Source organism: Aphelocoma coerulescens, chromosome 2, assembly GCF_041296385.1.
Source record: "Aphelocoma coerulescens isolate FSJ_1873_10779 chromosome 2, UR_Acoe_1.0, whole genome shotgun sequence".
Taxonomy (NCBI): Eukaryota; Metazoa; Chordata; class Aves; order Passeriformes; family Corvidae; genus Aphelocoma; species Aphelocoma coerulescens.
Window position 1 is genome coordinate 52795174 of NC_091015.1, and position 18515 is coordinate 52813688.

General features: G+C 39.1%; 2 protein-coding genes across 2 annotated transcripts in view; one reads left to right on the forward strand and one right to left on the reverse strand.

Moving 5' to 3' along the window:
• Window positions 1-8275, reverse strand: part of ACAD11 (acyl-CoA dehydrogenase family member 11) — a 29758-nt gene extending 21483 nt beyond the window's left edge. The window contains exons 1-8 of the mRNA XM_069007462.1: window positions 7875-8275; window positions 5544-5643; window positions 5192-5317; window positions 3669-3830; window positions 3079-3243; window positions 1229-1376; window positions 535-656; window positions 2-108 (exon numbers count right to left, since the gene is read on the reverse strand). Coding sequence (XP_068863563.1) covers window positions 2-108; window positions 535-656; window positions 1229-1376; window positions 3079-3243; window positions 3669-3830; window positions 5192-5317; window positions 5544-5643; window positions 7875-8275 — 1331 coding nt within the window. The remainder of the gene's footprint in view (window position 1; window positions 109-534; window positions 657-1228; window positions 1377-3078; window positions 3244-3668; window positions 3831-5191; window positions 5318-5543; window positions 5644-7874) is intronic.
• Window positions 8274-18141, forward strand: UBA5 (ubiquitin like modifier activating enzyme 5). The gene is made up of 12 exons (XM_069007463.1): window positions 8274-8419; window positions 9473-9518; window positions 9605-9694; window positions 10455-10564; window positions 10962-11048; window positions 11708-11792; window positions 12608-12712; window positions 12883-13010; window positions 14177-14312; window positions 14781-14856; window positions 15776-15882; window positions 16465-18141. Exons 1-12 carry the CDS (start codon window positions 8274-8276, stop codon window positions 16546-16548), a joined length of 1200 nt encoding a protein of 399 aa, XP_068863564.1. The 3' UTR covers window positions 16549-18141.
• The last annotated feature ends 374 nt before the right edge of the window (window positions 18142-18515 follow it).

Sequence of the window (18515 nt, forward strand, 5' to 3'; positions counted from 1 at the left end):
CCTTTTTGAGAGCTCTAATCCTCTTTCTGCCAAAGGCTTCACTATCTTTGCAAATTCATGACTGTTTTCTGCAGAAGCATTTCCAGTGAGATACCTGGCATATATACCCTAAAACCAAAAGAAAAGCATATATGATATAATTATGCTCTTAAAAGTGTCTCTTTAACACACTGGTGTTTTCTTCAACTATAAAAGTAACACTTAAATGCACAGATTTTTAAAAGGAGAAAACTTACTGGGGTATGTTGATATTGGTTTGGGTACATTTCTGATATAATGGAGATGCTTGTTGCACAAGAGTTAAAAACATATCCCAGCTAAACCAAACTAAAGGAAAATCACAAAAAGTAGTAGTGAAAAAGTAAAAAAGAAAAAAGAAAATACAAATGTCTGCACGTGATATGGCAAATGAGCCCAGCCTGTCCCTCAAGCCAACTGACAACAGCATAGACATGTGATTATTATCCATGACTAAAGGAACTACCCACAGACACACAAAGCTATATGACATTTCAGCAAATGTGAGGGCATTACCTGGGCTATTGCTGCCATTTTAAAATATGATAAAGCAAGAAAAAAGTTAAAGTTGGATAAAGTAGTGGTAATACGCCGGCAGCGGCAGTACACGGAAACCAGTTCTTCAAAGGAAGGAGTTTCTACAAAAAAATAGAACAGCTTTTTTTAGAATACTCAACATTTTCTATGATTTTTTTGCCACCTTATTCTTCAAACATTTGAACAATTTTAAGCTTTATGAGACAATTCATTTACACCATGATTGATCATTTCTCATGACATAACTGTGACATGGAGAGACCAAGGGAAGTAGGAGTTGCCAGAATTTCAGATAGCCATAACATTTCCTCCTGCCCTTTGTCTCCACTCCAGTCAGGAAAATAATTTCATCCAGGGGAGAAAAGGCTTTTTTTAAAACTTAAATTATATATTTACATTTAAATTTCTTTTTTCTTCCATTATCTCTTAGAAAGATTCAAAAGAAGGTTTTACAGAAGTAGCATGTTGGCTAAGACAAAGCTTGATAGAACAGAACTATCTAAAGCATCACTATCAACATGTTTGCTACAATGAAAAAATTATGGAAAAGTTCTTTACAAATACAAAATGATATGCTTGTGAATTTACCATTTAATTCCTGTTTATAAAGGTAGCATTTCAAATAGAAATCAAGCCAAGGATTTGTTTCAAGAAAAAGATTATGATTTCATACCTATGGTGTCTTTGAAACCCAAGATAGAGCCTTGACCTAAGTCCTTAATAGACGTAGGCCAAAAGTAGAACTGAGTGGCATACGCTAAATCTGCTAAAGGATGACCAGTAGTTGAAAGTTCCCAGTCCAACACTGCCAAAACACGAGCCTTAAATAAAAATAAGAACCTCAAGTAAGTGCTAGAAGACATGTTTTCTCCATCCACAAAGGCACAACCCACCCAATATCCAAGAGTTTTATTTGGTTACTATGTGTTTAAAATTAAAAACACACACTGTAGCTGTGTATAGCAAAAAGAGTTCCTTCTGGCACTATCTAAGGATCTGAAGAAAATTAATATTCACATAGGGATAGAAAGCTAGGCATTTTTCCAAATAAAATCTGATTTAGATCTACATTTTTGAGTAGTGTTCTTCCTGTCAGAAACTTCCAAACTCTCCTCATATAAAACATGATTGAATTAAAATATCCTAAGGAACAGTAGTACTGAGAGTTGTGTTTCTCTCCCAGTCCGGTTGCCCAGTCCTCTGGCACAGAAATTCACAGCCAGACCATACACCATAAAACCTAATTTATCACGTTATACATAGAATAACACATGGGGAATTGAATTTCTTAAACAGGAAGTCAATGACTGCTGAGAGTGAGCCTCTGCTGCAAGCACCCTTGCAATGGTGTCTTCAGCTGGGTGGTCTGATACTCCCCAGAGTGTTATTTTGATAAATTCCTATAATCCAACTGGCCTGTCAACCTGAACAACCCCTCCAGCCTACTCATGATCCATGGCTACTTGAAGTACGTGAAAAAGTCTTTCCTACACAGTCACTCCTGCATCTACAGGAACAGTTTCTATAGATGACTTAAAATTACTTATGTACAGCTTGATCAATTCCTTCAACTGCATGAGGAACAGCTGGGAGAGTCCCCAAGACTGTCAAATTCCCTTCTCAGGGAATCAATCAGCACATTTAAGCCTACAAACCATGTCTATCAACTAATCTATGCACAAAAACTCTGGGAATCTCTGGGATCTTACTTTGCCATGAAGCAGGCATTGCAGTTGTGGTCACAAATTCTAGCCATGCCTTCTGGTCACAACACAGCAGGTAGCATGGAGAAAAAGTAATGAAAATGCAACTGTGTTGATAGCACACATTTATTTCCACAAACTAGGAAAAAAAAAGAATCTTTTTTTCCCTAAAGATGAATGAAGAACTTTAAGGGTCCCTGTGATCTACATGTGCTCCATAACTAAACAGCTTTGGCAGATTTTCCTTTGTTTTCGCTAGTGTCATGTATCATGCATTCAGATCTTGCTCCAAAGGCCCTTGTTAACTGAAGCCATACCACAGATGTCAGTGGGCTTTGGATCAGATGCTTATGTAGTTTAATGAAGTGAGCCTTCAGCTGCACTGAATCCAATAGGATTTATGCATATAAAATGCTTTGTTCCTGTACTTTGAAGCAGGGACTAGAACCAATGAATAAATTGAGTATCTCTCAAGTCCAGGCTGAATGGGGGGCTCTGAGCAACCTGGTCTAGTAAATGGTGTCCCTGCCCATGGCCGAGGCACTGGAAATAGATGATCTCTAAGGATTCTTCCAATCCAAACCATTCTATGACTCTGTGGTTCCATCAATTCTATCTAGCTCTCACAATGAAAGCCAGGACTGTATTAGGTACCTAAAAACCATACACAGAGTATAGAGAAGAGTTCTGTTTTCTACTGTTTCTTTCAAAGATGTATCATGCACTAAAATAATCCACATATAAGTGTCCTATTACATGATAGGAGTACAAACAAATGGAGGACCAAAACCTCCTAAACATACAAATACATTTCAACTACCTCTGTTGGGTGGAAGATGATGTTATCTATTCGGAAGTCCCCATGAATCAGGCTTTCTTCATTGTCATCAGGTGGCAAGTTGTTTGCTAACCACTCAGCCAGATTGTTCATGGCAGGAATATCTGTATGAGCAGCTGCATCATACTGTTTTTTCCAAGTTGATACCTTAAAAATACAAACACTCCAACAGATTTTTCAGTCGATTCACAAGTTTTTCAAGAGTATAAAATTTTGAAGCACATGCTTCCAGGCTTTGACTATCACCATGTTGCTTGAAAATTCAGTAAAACCCAGTACCTCTGCATTTGCAAATGTGAACTGAGACATCAAAAGATGAAATGAAGACTACACTGATTTCAATCTTATTTACATAGCCCAAACCCAGTGTTAGTCCAAAAGCAAACGAGTATCATTCCCTAAGTATAGCATTACAGAATCAATCTGAATGTAGTAGTGGCTTTAGACTGTGCACAAATAATGGAACTAAGTGAAGGTGTTTAATAGCTAAAATATGATCATTAACAATTTAGCTTGCAAATCAAATAAACATTCAAAGACCAGACAAAACAAGAGAATGTTAAGAGCTGTACCTGTCTTTTGCAGTATCCTGGTCCTCTACCGTATCCTTGGAGACCCAATGACTGCAAATTGAAGGAGTGCAACAGGGCCAGAGTTTCTATCATTGCAAGATACAGAGCAGAACGCTCTGCTGGCCCCACCTCAGGCAGTGAGATGTCTCGGAAGATGCGACCCTAGAAAGAGCATAAATCATTGATACTTGGTGGGATGTAAACACCAGATGAAAAGAAGTGAAGCTATAGATTCCACAACCAAAACCAAATGTAGTGAACCAACACTCCCTATGCAATCAAAAATGCCTTCCTCAGTTAGTTTATTCCTCGCCCAGGGCCGATGAAGGCATTCACAGTAATCCCAGGTTATTAGTATATGGTGTATCTGTAGATGAAGGTCTGAATTAGAACACCCAATCCAGGTATCCTCAAGCTTGGAAAGCACCAGGAAAAATGTTACTGTATTGTCTTGAACAGCTAAATTGCAGAAAAAATACCAATGATGGCCTCAGGGGGGTGGAGGGGCAAGCAGGAAGAGGAGGGGAATGGGTGGGTTGTAGGTACAAAGACTCAAACAGTCCAAAGAAATTCACTTGTTTTCTCCTTAAAAGCAGTTGAATACATTTAGAATATGGGTGTGTTGTTCCATTTTCACAATTGCTAAAAACAGAGCAGTGCAGTTCATTGTAGAATTGACAGACTGTACATTTACATACTTAGAAATGTAACAAGGTTTCTTCTTAAGGAATTGCTTTGTTCTAGTCAAAACCAGAAAAATTCTACATCTTTAATGTAAGAAATCTGTTTCAAATTGTTCACAGCTTTTACATTCTATTACCCTTGATTTATAGTTTTTGTAGGAAGGCTAACTTAATCTTCAGAAACTGGCCCACAAACTTACATTTCTAACTTCCCAGTGAACCTAATGGTAAAGTGGGATCCAATGAAAAGGGAAGAGGCCTGAATTCAACTCCTCCTCACACAGGATAATAAAAAAAGACATAGTACAGCAGACTTATGCCCAAAATCTAACAGAAAGTGTATCAACTCAGCTACAGCACCCCCAGAGTGGTGGACCACAAACGAAGCTATGCTGTGTTCTTTCTGAAACTAGTGATTGAACTGGAATCCTGCTTTGTCTTCAAGAACAGGTGATTGTATGTCAGTTCCTATCTTCAATACTAAACAGGCTCCAGGACCTCCAAAGATTCAGTTCACAGACTAATTTTTTTCCCTCTGACCTATGTATGCTTTTCACAGAAGCAATATTGCCTCATTCCAAGATATCCTCCCAAGAGCTCAAACAAGAACAAGAGGTTAAATACTGAGTTAGAAAATTCAACAAAGTGTGAAATAAGCCCTGGAGAAGCTGAAATCTGTGAGAATCACTGATAGCTAGAATTTCTCAAAAATATCAGAAGATTATTTACACTCATATCACAAAAATGTGCTGGGTAAGGCTCTAATAGAAAGGTTTTAGACAATTTAAAAGCAGCTTGTAGTATGGAGAAGGAAAGACTCTCTCACACTGGAGGACCAACCTGCACATGCTGCATTACATAAAACTCTGTTCCAATGATAGAAACGTCACTGCAGTACAACAAGGGCTCAGGCACTGGAAACCCAGCTGAAAATAAGGCTTTCTGAACACGATATTCTCTATCGACCTGAAGAAGACACAGAAATTTAGGTTCAATTAAAACCTCCCAAACATAAATGAGTGCAGTGAATCCTCTTGAATGTTTACTTATATGTAGAGCACAGAACACAGAAAATGATCCAGCAACTCACTGCATTTCTGGACACATTCATCAGTGTCCTGGGCCACCATGCACAGACCCATGTCACCAGCAATACGAAGTGTTTGGAGCTCAGTGGAGAATTTTAACTTACCTTGTGTGCGCTAGGTAAAAGGGGACCATGGGGCTTCTTCCTGAGCACAAAAGCCTGCCCACCCTTCTGAAGGTAAAAGGTTGGGTTTGACTGGCCTGAGCTGCAAAGAGAAAGATTAAAATTACTCAAAAATTCAATTACTTACAAATTTGTAAACTTCTAATAGAAATGATACTGGCAAAAGGCACTGTGACTTGACCTGAACAAAATGGCCAGGACAGAGGAAAGCATTCTTCTCAAGAGTTGTTTTGTGTAGGGTTGGTTTTTTTTTCAAATCTAGTCTTACAAGGGACCAAGTGATAGCCTACAAAATCAGAAGTCAGAGGTTCTATTCCTGCCTATAAGAAAGATGTCTTCTTTCCCTGTGGAAAGGTCACAGATAGCCAATTTGTCCTCCTGCAGCATTTACCTCTCCTCCCTAAAGAGACATCATGAACTTACTCAAGGTATGCAGCAGACACTAATCTCAAAACTTTCTGATTGGGAGGAAATCAAACAGAGCAGAATTCTCACTGGCTCGTAATTGTATTTGTCTTTTGGAAAGCTGTATTTTAAACAACGTAAGCATAAAGGAAGCTCTTCCATTTGGATAGGGACTTTCTATAAGAGCATGTACTGACAAGACAAGGGGGAATGGATTCAAACTGAAAGAGGAGAGCTTTAGATTAAATATTAGAAAAAAATTCTTTACTGTGGGGATGTTGAGGCACTGGAACAGGTTGTCCAGAGAAGCTCGGAATGCCCCATTCCTAAAAGCGTTCAAGGCCAGGCTAGATGGAGCTCTGAACAACCTGGTCCAGAAAAAGATGTCCCTGCCCATAGCAGGGGATTGGAACTAGATGGTCTTTAAGGTCCCTTCCAGCCCAAAACACTCTATGATTCTATTCTATGATTAAATTACTCATATTCTAGCCCCAAGCCCCATTGTATGCCAGCCTGATCATCACGTCCATAGATTATGCTTGAGGGACAGCCTATAGGAACTGTAAAATTTTGAAGAATGAATGTTGGAGTCACAAAGAAAATTAGACATTTCAATCACACATGTGTAAAAGAGAAGGACAACCCAGTTAAATTCTTCATTACACCTTGTCTATCATATTCCAATCAAGCCCATTGATCCTTCTTTTCCTCAAGGCTCTGTGCTAATCTGCATGCCTTTCTCTCCTTATTCTGGTTCATTTTTAAGATGTATTCTGACTTAGTTCAATAAATGGTTAGACAGCTATTGGAAAATAAAAATCAAATGGACTTCTGCTTTCATTCCTCCCATCACATTTCCATTCTCCTGGAAGCAGTTAGGGCAGTTAGTAGTATTTTAATAAGTTTAAGAGACAAATACTCTGCCTAGCACAAAAGAAATTTAGGCCAGCTGAACCCTGAACTGCAATTATAAGACAAAGTAGTAAGAGCATAAATACTAACAAAATTTTAGCAGATTTTACTATTAACTACTCTCCTAAGGCCCCTCCTAAAGTCTCAGCTGAGGTACATACAAGGATCAGGGCACAGCTGCAGACTGAATGAATGTTTTATATTGGCATCAGAAGACAATGAAAAATTGTTCACTGTTTCTTAGTGATAGCTGCAGATAAATTAGTCAAGGTCATGCCTACAAAGGAATTAATCCTCATTTCTAGAATAACTTAACTTCTAATAGCTCCTGACATGAAGTCATGCAACCACTCCACTGATCTGCTGAATGCAAATGAACTCCGTGCTCTGTGGAATAGTGGCGTTGGAGCCTCGGTGTAGCACCTCCCTGGCACACTGCCATAATGCTCTTTGGACATTAACGGGAATGTCAGCACATCCTTACTGTTCTCGTGGACTTGTTTTACCTGGTGACAGCCTAATGCTTTTACTATTGATTTCTTAGGCCATGTATGTGCTTCTGAACATTACTATTTGCTGTGCGATTAAAGATGGAACAGGTCAATTGAGATGGATGTGTAGGCAATAAAACAATTGTGGGTGCACTCTGAGGACAGTGCGAAGTCCACCCAACACACAGCCCGGACAGACTGCGTGTGAAAGGCTGACATTGCAAACTTTGGCTTCTGCAGCAGCTCAAGGGACGAGCCAGGCCATGACTTTAACTGGACTAAGTCAGAACGCATCTTAAGAATCCGTCGATGAGTGCTGCCCGCCATCCCCACGGAAAAGGGCTCTACCTCTGACCACCCTCCCGGCCAGGCGGCAGCGAGCGGCTCCTCTCCTCTCCCTCTCCTCTCCCTCTCCTCTCCCTCTCCTCTCCTCTCCTCTCCTTCCCGGGCGCTCTGAGCAGGGGAGCGGGGCGGCCCCGCCGCCTGTGTCAGTCACCTGTGTTACCTGTACTGCCTGACAGCCAGCGCGCCCGCGGGCTGCCGAGGGAAGCCGTGCAAGCGGCTGCTCAGGTACCGCTCCAGGCTGCCCTGGTCGAAGCGGTGCTGCCGCCGCACCTCGCTGGTGCCCGGCTCCGCCGCCATCCTCGGAGGCCGCGCCGCAGCCCGCCCCGGCCGGGTCACCCGGAGGCGCCTCGGTCCGTCAAGAAAAGCCCTTCGCAGCCCCCTGGCTGTCGGGGCCGGTTGCTTCTCCTGGAAGACGACGTTTCCCAGGAAGCAAACACCGCCCCGGCAGACACCGTCCCGCAGCCCGCTCGGCTGCCGGGTGTGAGGAGGCGGCCCCGGGAAGGGCCCGCCCCGGCGCTTCCCGGAAGCTGCCGCGGCCGGGCACAGACGTGTCGCTGCCATGGCGGATCCCGGGCGGCTGGAGCGGCTGGAGCGGCGCGTACGAGAGCTGGAGGAGGAGCTGGCCCGGGAGAAGCGCGGGCGGGGAGCGGCGCGGGCCCGCATCGACACCATGAGCCCCGAGGTGACCGACTCCAACCCCTACAGGTGCGGTGAGGGCCGGGAGGACTGCGGAGGGCTCGGTCAGGATGCGGAGGATGGGGAAGAGGGAGGGCCGTGGCTTGGAACGGTGGGTCTGGGTGAAGCGGGAGAGGCACATGGATGTGGAGAGAGCTCGGACGGGTGGGAATCTGAGGGACGGGGCTGGGTGTGTTCAGGAAGGTGTCGGGCAGTGCCGGAGGCAGGTGCTCTGTGCGGCGCAGGGGAGGGATGCTCTCGGATTTCCCACCTGGCCGGGCTGGCAGGGGTGGATGTCAGGGTTACTTTGTATTATCTTGCTTTACAATACAGGCGGGGGGAGAGAGAGAGAGGGGAAACCTTGTGAGTTTTTCAGCTAGGTTGCTAATAAATGGGACAGGTGTTGGTATTCCTTGAGGTCTTATTCTCATTCCTCCAAATTGTCTCGTTTAGAAGTTGGTTTATAGAATTCTTGAGCTTTAGAGATCACTTCCCATCTAGAAATCTGATGGGTTTGTTGGTTTGGGTTTGTTGGTTTGGGTTTGTTGGTTTTTTTTTCCTTAATACAAGTTGATACTTGTACTTTCATGAAAAAATGCAATAGAGGGGTAAAAGATTACTTTAAAATCCTTTCAGTTATCCTCAGAACCTGATAGTCTGTACTTTTTTTTTAATGTTATGTTAATCTAATCAAATCGATTAGAAAACAGTGCAAGTCTTCACTAGTTTGCTGCCATATGGTTCATTACCAAAAAGAGGTGTCACCTTTCATTCTGTAAATCAGGGATTCATTTACAAAAATAGCTGTGTCCTCCTGATTTCATCAATATTGCTCATACCAATAGAATAAGTACATGAGTTTCTGCAGGGTTAGGACTCTGGTGCAAATAGGAAAGCATCTACTCTGTTACTCAGACTCTACCTAGCTGGCAATCACAACTGCAGTGAAAACAGTAGGCTTGAGTTTAGTGCTTGGTAAGGTTATTTCTAAAGCAAAAGTAATTTTAAATACCTGAAAAGCAAAATTGCTGTTAGAAATATAAAGAACATTTTCTGTGTAACATTGCTTTTTTTTTTTTGTAGTCGTTTGATGGCATTAAAAAGAATGGGAATTGTCAAAGACTACGAGGTAGGATTCTGTCTGAAATGAAACATTGCTTGCATTTTTTCCCTGGGAGGACCACTTTTGATATACTGATTATTTCTTTTGTACAGAAAATCCGTACCTTTACAGTTGCAGTAGTAGGTGTAGGTGGCGTTGGCAGTGTGACTGCTGAAATGCTGACAAGGTGTGGCATTGGTAAGGTAATGAGAGTTTTTTTCTTCTTCTGTATCTTTACAGCAGATGGACTAGTCCTCTTTGTAAAGAATTTGATTTGATTTCACTCTGTTGATTTTACCCAAATAAAAAAATGTTGTGAAGAAGGCACTCAAGAACAGCACCTGTGTAAACATCACACATGAAGAGTCTCTATTTTTATTATGCTGGTAAAATTGATTTATTTAGGGCTTAATCCTGTATCATGTGGATGATTCTTGTTTGGATGCTTGTCATCTCCACATTCTTATATGAACCCATTTATCTAATCTTCATGCTGGATTATTGCAAAAAGAAAACAAAATAAAGAAAAAGGAGGGGGTATTTCACATAAAAGATAAAGTCTTATGAGAACCAAGTTTGTATTCATGAAATTGAAATGTAGTAGATGCCAAACAGGTATCTTTATCACAAACATTATTTGTCACGTGGCAGCAAGTAGGAATGTGATAAGAGAGATGTAGGTTAATCTGTTGAATATTCTTAGTTTAGATCAAATGACAAGATAACTTTTTATTAAGTAATTTTAATGACTTAACAGATTGGTTCAGTTTTTCACATCCTTACGATGTTGGTACCTCTTGTATGTGAACTGAATAGGCCTGGGAGGGAGGGAGGTTGGTTGGGGATGGCTTTTTTTATGTTTTTAGTCGTAGAATTAGTTTTGTTGTTCAAAATGCCTTGCCATAGTGCTCTGTTTGCAGAGTCTCTGGAGATTCACACATGGTAAAACAATCTTTATTGTAGCTGCTTCTGTTTGATTATGACAAAGTGGAACTGGCAAACATGAACAGACTCTTCTTCCAACCTCATCAAGCTGGATTAAGTAAAGTGCAAGCAGCAGAACATACTTTGAGGTATAACTTGGAGAAGTGGGTGTTAAAATGTATTTAGCCAGGATGCTGCTCCAGAAAACCAATGTTTCACTCTTAATCATTTGCAAAGGAGGATGATCTAATTTGGGAATTTGGGTATAAAATATTTGTGGGGATGATGGATGCTTCAAAGACATTTTTGTAGTGGCCAAAACCTTAATGTGAGTCTGCTTTTTAAGTATAACAAGTTTTGCTCAGAAATTTGGTATAAATTATGCCAATTAAATATGTTGCGGGGTTTTTTCTCATCTAATCTGAATTTTTGAGAAATATGGGTGACTGGAAACTTAAGACTGTAGCAACCCTTATGAAGTTAGGGAGCAGAATGCAAATTCTCGTTGTATTCTTTACTGTTGACTCCTATTATTTCCTCCATAAGGAATATTAATCCTGATGTTCAGTTTGAAGTACATAACTACAACATCACAACACTGGACAACTTTGAACACTTCATGGGTAGAATAAGGTAAAATCCCCCAACTTTAGCATATTGCTAACTTCTGCTGATGTGTGGTTCTACACAGCCTCATGTTTTTCTTGCTGGGGCTGTTTTTCAATTTAATAACTCCCAATTGAAAACCTCTGGGACATATATGTATATGAAGACATTCCTGCCTAGATGTGTTCTCTACAGTTGACATTTATTTCTACTGTTACATAGTTATTTCTTATATGAGTGCATCTTTATATTTCCAACCAAAACTGTGGGGTTTCCATTATAGAAAACAGACAGATCGTATCTTGAGTGCTCTGTAGTGGTTTCAGGTAAGATTTTTAGAATGAAGAAAGAAAATAGTTATTAGTGGATCTCATAGAGATTTGAAATAATTTATACCATTTGCAGTTCTTTTGTAGAAAGATATAAATTCTCCAATACTTTGTTCTGTGAGTGTATACTATATAAAACAGTCTAAAATGCTCATATATTTAAATCCCAGCTTCAGCATGGTGTTGTTTCTACAACCAGCAGATCTAAGATGCTGGTTGTATCTGTACTGCATTTCACAAGTTTTGTTAGAAAGTCACTTCTCTTGGGCTTCTATACTCTAAAAGCAGCATTTTGGTTGCTGTGGTGGTGTTTTGTTCTGCCAGCAGTTTCATGTAAACTTCTGATGCTTGTTTCAGTAACGGTGCACTGGAGGAGGGCAAGCCTGTGGATCTGGTTCTAAGCTGCGTGGACAACTTTGAGGCTCGCATGGCAATTAACACGGTAAGGCCACCAAAGGCATGAGCTTGTGGAAGTCTTTTTCTCCTATAAATAATGTTAGGAATTGTGGGGCTATAGAAAAGACAGGAACTTAAAAAGAATTTCCTAATTAATGACCCCCTTGCCTTGAGGAATCTGAGCTTTTACCCAGTTCTTATAAATCCATTTTATGTGTATAAATATAACTGTAGACTTTTTAGTTACTATCAGCTAATGGTTAGTAAATACCAAAGTGTCATAAGCTCTGTCTTTTCAAATTACTCTGTTTATATAAAGGTATTTTCAAAGGCCAGTATGTTCAATCTTACAAACTTTTAAAGACTTTCTATAGCTAATTGTATACTTCATATGGCTTTTTGTAGCCTAAAAATGCTGTGTACCTAATCAAACTGTTTTTCTTTATAGTAGCAGCCAATGTAGGGTATATGCCAAATATATGTTTTCTGTTATCCTTCAGCTGACTTGATCCATAAATTGCAGGCACTGTATCAAAGCCTCTAAGAATAGTTTGTGGAATTATATTCTGTAGTGTGCTGTAACTGGGTCACTGAAGTCTGTATTTGTTAAAACATCTCAGGTCCTCAGGAAAGCACAAAGGGCTGGCTTCATGAGGGCAACTTTAATTTGCTGTTTGATTTTTCCTTTGATAGATAATTTCTATTCTATCTCTTCATGTCCCTTTTTCTGACCAAAGCCTTTTTGCCTGAAAGCAGGGAGATAAATGTGTTTCATCACTCCCAATTTATCACATTTTTTGGGTTCCTTTTCTTTCCATTGAACTTCTGCAGTACTGACGTGTGTGTTTCTGTGTTTATAAGGCCTGCAATGAACTTGGACAAATCTGGATGGAGTCTGGAGTGAGTGAAAATGCAGTGTCAGGACACATACAGCTGATCATACCCGGTGAATCTGCTTGTTTTGCGGTACGTGGTGCTCTGCTGAACTGCTCACTTGCCTTTTAGAGTGGGACTGGGAATGTGAAGATTAGCTGGCTAGGGAGTGTGATCCTGGCACAGCTGATGCAGTAGCTTAAAATTTTCTGTGGGATTTCTTGAATGCTTTTTTACAGCTTAATTTCTCTGTTGTCCCTCAGTGTGCTCCTCCACTTGTAGTAGCAGCAAATATTGATGAGAAGACATTGAAACGAGAAGGAGTTTGTGCAGCCAGTCTTCCTACAACCATGGGTGTTGTGGCAGGAATGCTTGTACAGAATGTTCTCAAGTAAGTGACTGAGTTGTTGCTATTTGATGTGTACAGCAAATATATGAGAAAAAAACCTCTGAAACTCTGAAGGAACATTTCATAATGACAGGTCTGGTTCTTTTTACATGTTCATGGTCTGTTTCCTAATGGCATTGGCAACATTGAACAGGGCTGAAATACACAGTGCTTGAATTTTAAATAGGACTTTTCAGGGGTAAGAAGCAGTTTCAGTGTTTTCCAAAGAATTTTTGTTACTGCATACACACATGCACATTGTTTTCTTAGTTCTGCATTTAAACATGCTCTGATTTGACATCATTAAGTTCTACATAAAAAATCTACAGTGCTGACTTGTCTTTGAAATTTTGTACATGGACAATGAATAAATTACTTCTCTTGCAGTGTTTGCATTCTAAAAACCTGAGGGGAATTAAAAATAGTTACAGAGCAATATGGCATATTTTACTATCTAAAAAAAGTACTGTCACATGACTCCAACTGCTAAAAGAATTGCATGCATCGGCAAGGAAAATATTTGAACAACTTTGTACTCATTTTCAAAATGATGCAGTGTTTTACAAGAATCTTTGAGGATGAGATTGTATTTAGCCTGCTTTTAACCTTAGCTTGGTTTGGTCAGAAACACAAAAATTTCAAGTTACTAAGGAATAGAAGTACTGTTTGCAGATGTGCCTGTCAACAACAAAGCTTCATTTTCAGCTGTGCAGAGAGAGGTGTTTTTCTTGAACAAAGAATACAAACATTGCAGCTTAATTGGAATCTTTGTTTTAATTGCAAATCTGACCCTACAATAAGGATGACTGAAGTGATTCTGATTAGCTCTGAAAACTTCCCCATTGTAATACAGGACACCTGAGTGTTCCAAGCGATGGATTAAGGCATGGGAGAACACTGCCTACATAGAGCCCTAAATACATTTTTTGTGAGACTGCAGCTGAGTTATTCTCACACACCTTGAGAGGATGGGATTCTGTATTAATCCAGTTATTCTGTTGCCAGCTGACAACAGCATGACTGGATTTAAGGCAATTACAGTAACTCTGCAAACTGCACAAGCGTGAAAGTGTATTCTAAAAGTTCTTTGAGGAAAAATTATTCCTTGAGCAACTGAACTTTTAGGTTTTCACCTGTATTACAAGCTCCTTCTTTCTCTGTGTTTCTAGATACCTGTTAAACTTTGGTACTGTGAGTTATTATCTTGGTTACAACGCGATGCAGGATTTCTTCCCAACTATGTCTATGAAGCCAAACCCCCAGTGTAGTGACCTCAATTGCAGAAAACAGCAAGAAAATTATAAGGTAAAAATGATGTGGGTTTGTGGGTTTGTTTGGGGGCTTTTTTCCCCCCTTTCTTAAAATCTTAAGAACAAAGCAAGCTACAAATATCTAGTAAAAGAAAATGTTCATTGCTACTCCAATTTTCAGCAGCCTTGTCTTCACATGGTTGCACGTTTCTAAATATACAGTACTTAGAGTTATCTTAAAGGGTAGGAAGAATGGCTTGCATTCAGGTAAGGAATATTTTCTTCTACGTAATTGCTCAACCTTTCTGGCAGTCTTACCTTTCTGAGTGTTTATGGGTTTGGTGTTTTTGTCAGTTTGCAGGTATTCTGCCTTTCTGCTCCTAAGCAATCACCATTTAGAACTTTCTTATCTTACATATTGAAAGAAATGTGAATATTAGTCTTGATCTTCTTTGCTGTTGTTGGAATTAGACTGGTAATTTTTGGTTATTGAGGGGTTTATTTTTTTGTGTTTTCCCTCCAGAAAAAAGAAGCTGCAAGACCAAAAGAAGAAGTAATTGAAAAGGAAGAAGAAATAGTACACGAAGACAATGACTGGGGTAAGTCATCAACTGAAGACTAAATGATGTTCCCAATTACTGAGATTCAGTTTGGGTGAACACAGTTTAGGATACATATAATGCTTATAGTTCCTATTTTTTGTAACTTACACCCTGTAATTACTATTGGCTTTTCACAGGTTTGGAAAGTAATTTTAGCACAACTTGATGATGTGTTTTTAGTGCAATGTGCAGGTTTTAGGCTCAAAATGTAACTGCTGCTTGAATAAAGAACTTTCTCAGAGGATGGTCTGAAGATGAGAGAGATGTGACAAGATGTATTAACTGCATATTCCTTTTAAATACACTAAAGAGCAGTTGTAATTTCCATAACCACTGTGCTGGGGCATCCCATGGATTTTTATATTCCTCTCAGGGTTTTAAATGAGAAGGATTTGTCTTAAGGATTAGAAGGAATTGTTATAAGGATTAGAAGGAATTTTTATAAGGAATGATAAATGTGTTTTATATAATCATTTATATAAAGAATGGAGATGTGCATGTTTATTACATGAGAAAGAAAATAATTTTATCTTACAATTGAGAGGAGTGTCCTCATGGTAAGATTTAAATGATAAGAACAAAGACGAGGTGCCATTCTTGTACACAAGTTGCCTATACAGAAATAAATTACTTAATATTATTTAAATTTATATAATTTAAATAATATTAATTTATATAATAATAATAAATAAAAAATAATAATTTAAAATTATTTAAATAAAATATTTAATATATTTTAAAGGGAAAATATTTTGTATTGATAATGGAATGAAGTTGTTGAACTTAAAGGGCTTCCTGCTTTTAATTGTTTTCTGTTTTGGAAATGTAGCTGCAGCTTTCCTCTCACTGTGATAGCTTGGTAATTAAAGAACTTTTTCTTATTTTAATGGAGTTCTTGTTTCCTTTTAATGCAAAGGCATCGAATTAGTATCAGAAATTTCAGAAGATGAGCTGAAGGCTGCATCTGGCCCTGTACCTGATCTTCCTGAGGGAATTAGTGTAGCATATACTATCCCAGACAAGGTAAAGTATTTATTCTTTATGAATTTTTGAAATACACATTGTAGATTAAATTTATAGTAGCAACCAGTTTGGTTCCCCTTTAAACTTAAAAGAGAATTCCATCTTGAACAATTGCAGTGAGACTGGACCCTCAGTACATCATGATTAGTACCTTCTATGGTCCAGTTCTGTGTTTCTATTAAATACATTTCTTTTAAGTTTGGATGCTAGTGTGAATGTACTTCTGAGATGATAGGAATGAATGCATTTGGGGGCTGGGGGAAGGACAGCAAATGTGAATTTCTCAGTTGATATTTTGGTGACTAAATAATTTTTATAATACATATCTTGTAAAAGCTGTATATAGTGAAAGAGCAATGAGTATGCCTGGGGAACAGAGAATCTGAATGTATTGCAGTAAGAACATTCTAACTCCTAGTCCAAATAGTTTACAATTTAAGCTTAAAATCACTTATGCCTAATCTCACAATTGGGTGCCTGGTTCTAGGAATATGGTGTGGTGTAATAGCAATAAAGCTGATCTGTGGGGAGTTTTTTTGTTTACTTTTTTTGTTGACAACTTTTTCTTCCTGCTCCTAACAGGAAGAGAATTTAATGACTGGGGAGACAGTAGCAGAGTCTGAAGAAAGCCTAGAAGAACTCATGGCCAAAATGAGAAACATGTAGATAAACAAATATTAAGTACAACTTTCATGAGTTTGGATGGACATTGGATTTTGAGAAGACCAGATTTCATATTTTTCTCTTTTTTTACCTCCATTGAAGCTTACCTTTACTTTTCTGATGAAACAGATCTGTTAAAGGGGCAGGAAGGACACAGATTTACATTGTTTGTTTATATTCTGTTTTCTCATCATGTCTTTATTAACATATAGAGCTGTGCTACTGTAAATTTTAGTGACTCAGCATTGCTAGCATCCAGATACTAAGTGGAAAATAAAAGGACATGCATAAACTGAAAAAGCAGGCACAGCATGTTATATGCCCTATCACGTGATGAGAATAGAACATAGGACAAGGGAAGGATGAAATCTGCTGGAGTGGACTGAGCAGGTGAAGGGCAGACAGTGCCTCTCTCATGTTGCTGCTCCTGATTATCCAGGCACTTGTACTTGGTTGTTATTCACTGGTCCAAAGTCTTGGCATGGATCATGCTGTGGCTACTTTTTTTGAGTAATGAGAACATCTAAGCCTTTTCATCTGCCTTAAATATCCCTGGGATGGAATTTTCTTTATCAGTGTCTTACTACTGCTTGTCCTTAAACAGCTGCCTATGTCTTGTATGTGATAATGTTTTGAGTATACTGTAAGAAGGTGAAGTCTTTTGTTAGTATTACATTACCAGACTGCATATCAGCATGCCACTATTTTTCCTGGCAGATGCTTTTCATGACAAAGTTATGAGCGACGCTGGAAAGAACCAGAGATTTTATCTACCTTTTCAAAAGTCGAAATATTATATTTTTGTTGGTTACTGAAAGTTTAGCTATAATTCTGATCACTCCCCATCACATGGGCTATATTAAGGAATGCAAGTCTGAGCTTGCATAGAAAGTCTTCTAAAATTAGATGCTATAAATTTTGAGTTTTGCAGATATCTTCATTGGAGTAGCTCACTGTTGTATTTGTCTTGTAAATGACATTAGTACAGTCATATAACCTTTTAAATGGCCACATGTTAAACTGACCTGTAAATATTTGCATCCTGGAGTGCCAGTACCCTGCAGAACTGGAAGGATCAGTTTCTAATATTTTAACTACTGTGGATACCTGATCCAGAACTTGCTAATTATTTCAGCCTCGGCAGTATAAAACAAATATTTCCAAGGTGGGCTCTTCAAAAAACTTTTCCACAATGTGCTGCAGCCAACTCAGCTGTTAATGGCAGTAGTAGTATCCCACTAATGTGGAAAGACAGAGCAATATCATGGTGGTGCCTCTGTTTCTTAGGGCAGCTGAATGAATACCTATTCGTTATACTAATAACTAGTTTAAAAAATGTTTCATTTCTAAATAATGATTACAAACTTCAAAATCAGTTTCCTCCACAGCTGACATCAGATTATATAATACACAGAAATCATCTCTGCAACCAGTGAGGGAGATTTTGGGTGCGTTTTGAGAGCGGGGCATTATACTGTAAAATTGAAGTGTTTTTTTGGATTGAGTTCTATTTTGGAAAAACAAGGTTTTAGAAATGAACTGTAAAGAGAGATCGGAAATAGAATAATGAGACCATTAAAAAGGTAGATACTTGAATCTGTGTCACTAAGTCTACATTAGCTTGATGCAGTGTCAATTTACGTGTTACTTACATTTCTCTGTGACTTTCACCTTTCTGCTGGGAACAATAAAAGCCAGGCACACAGCTGGCTCTGGAGATTCTGAGGCAAATGGCTGACTCATTTCTACAACAGCTCAGATCATCCTGACTCTTTAACTATTTGGCTGACATGACTGCTATCACAGGATTGACAGCTATACGAGAGAAACTTCAAGGACACTTTTATGAGGGAATTAATACATTTTTGTATGCCCTTAGAGAGTACCCGAAATGGTTCTCATGTTACTTTTAGACTTTCAACTTGTATATACAAGAAGAATTTGAAATAATCAGAAAATAAATTAAAGAT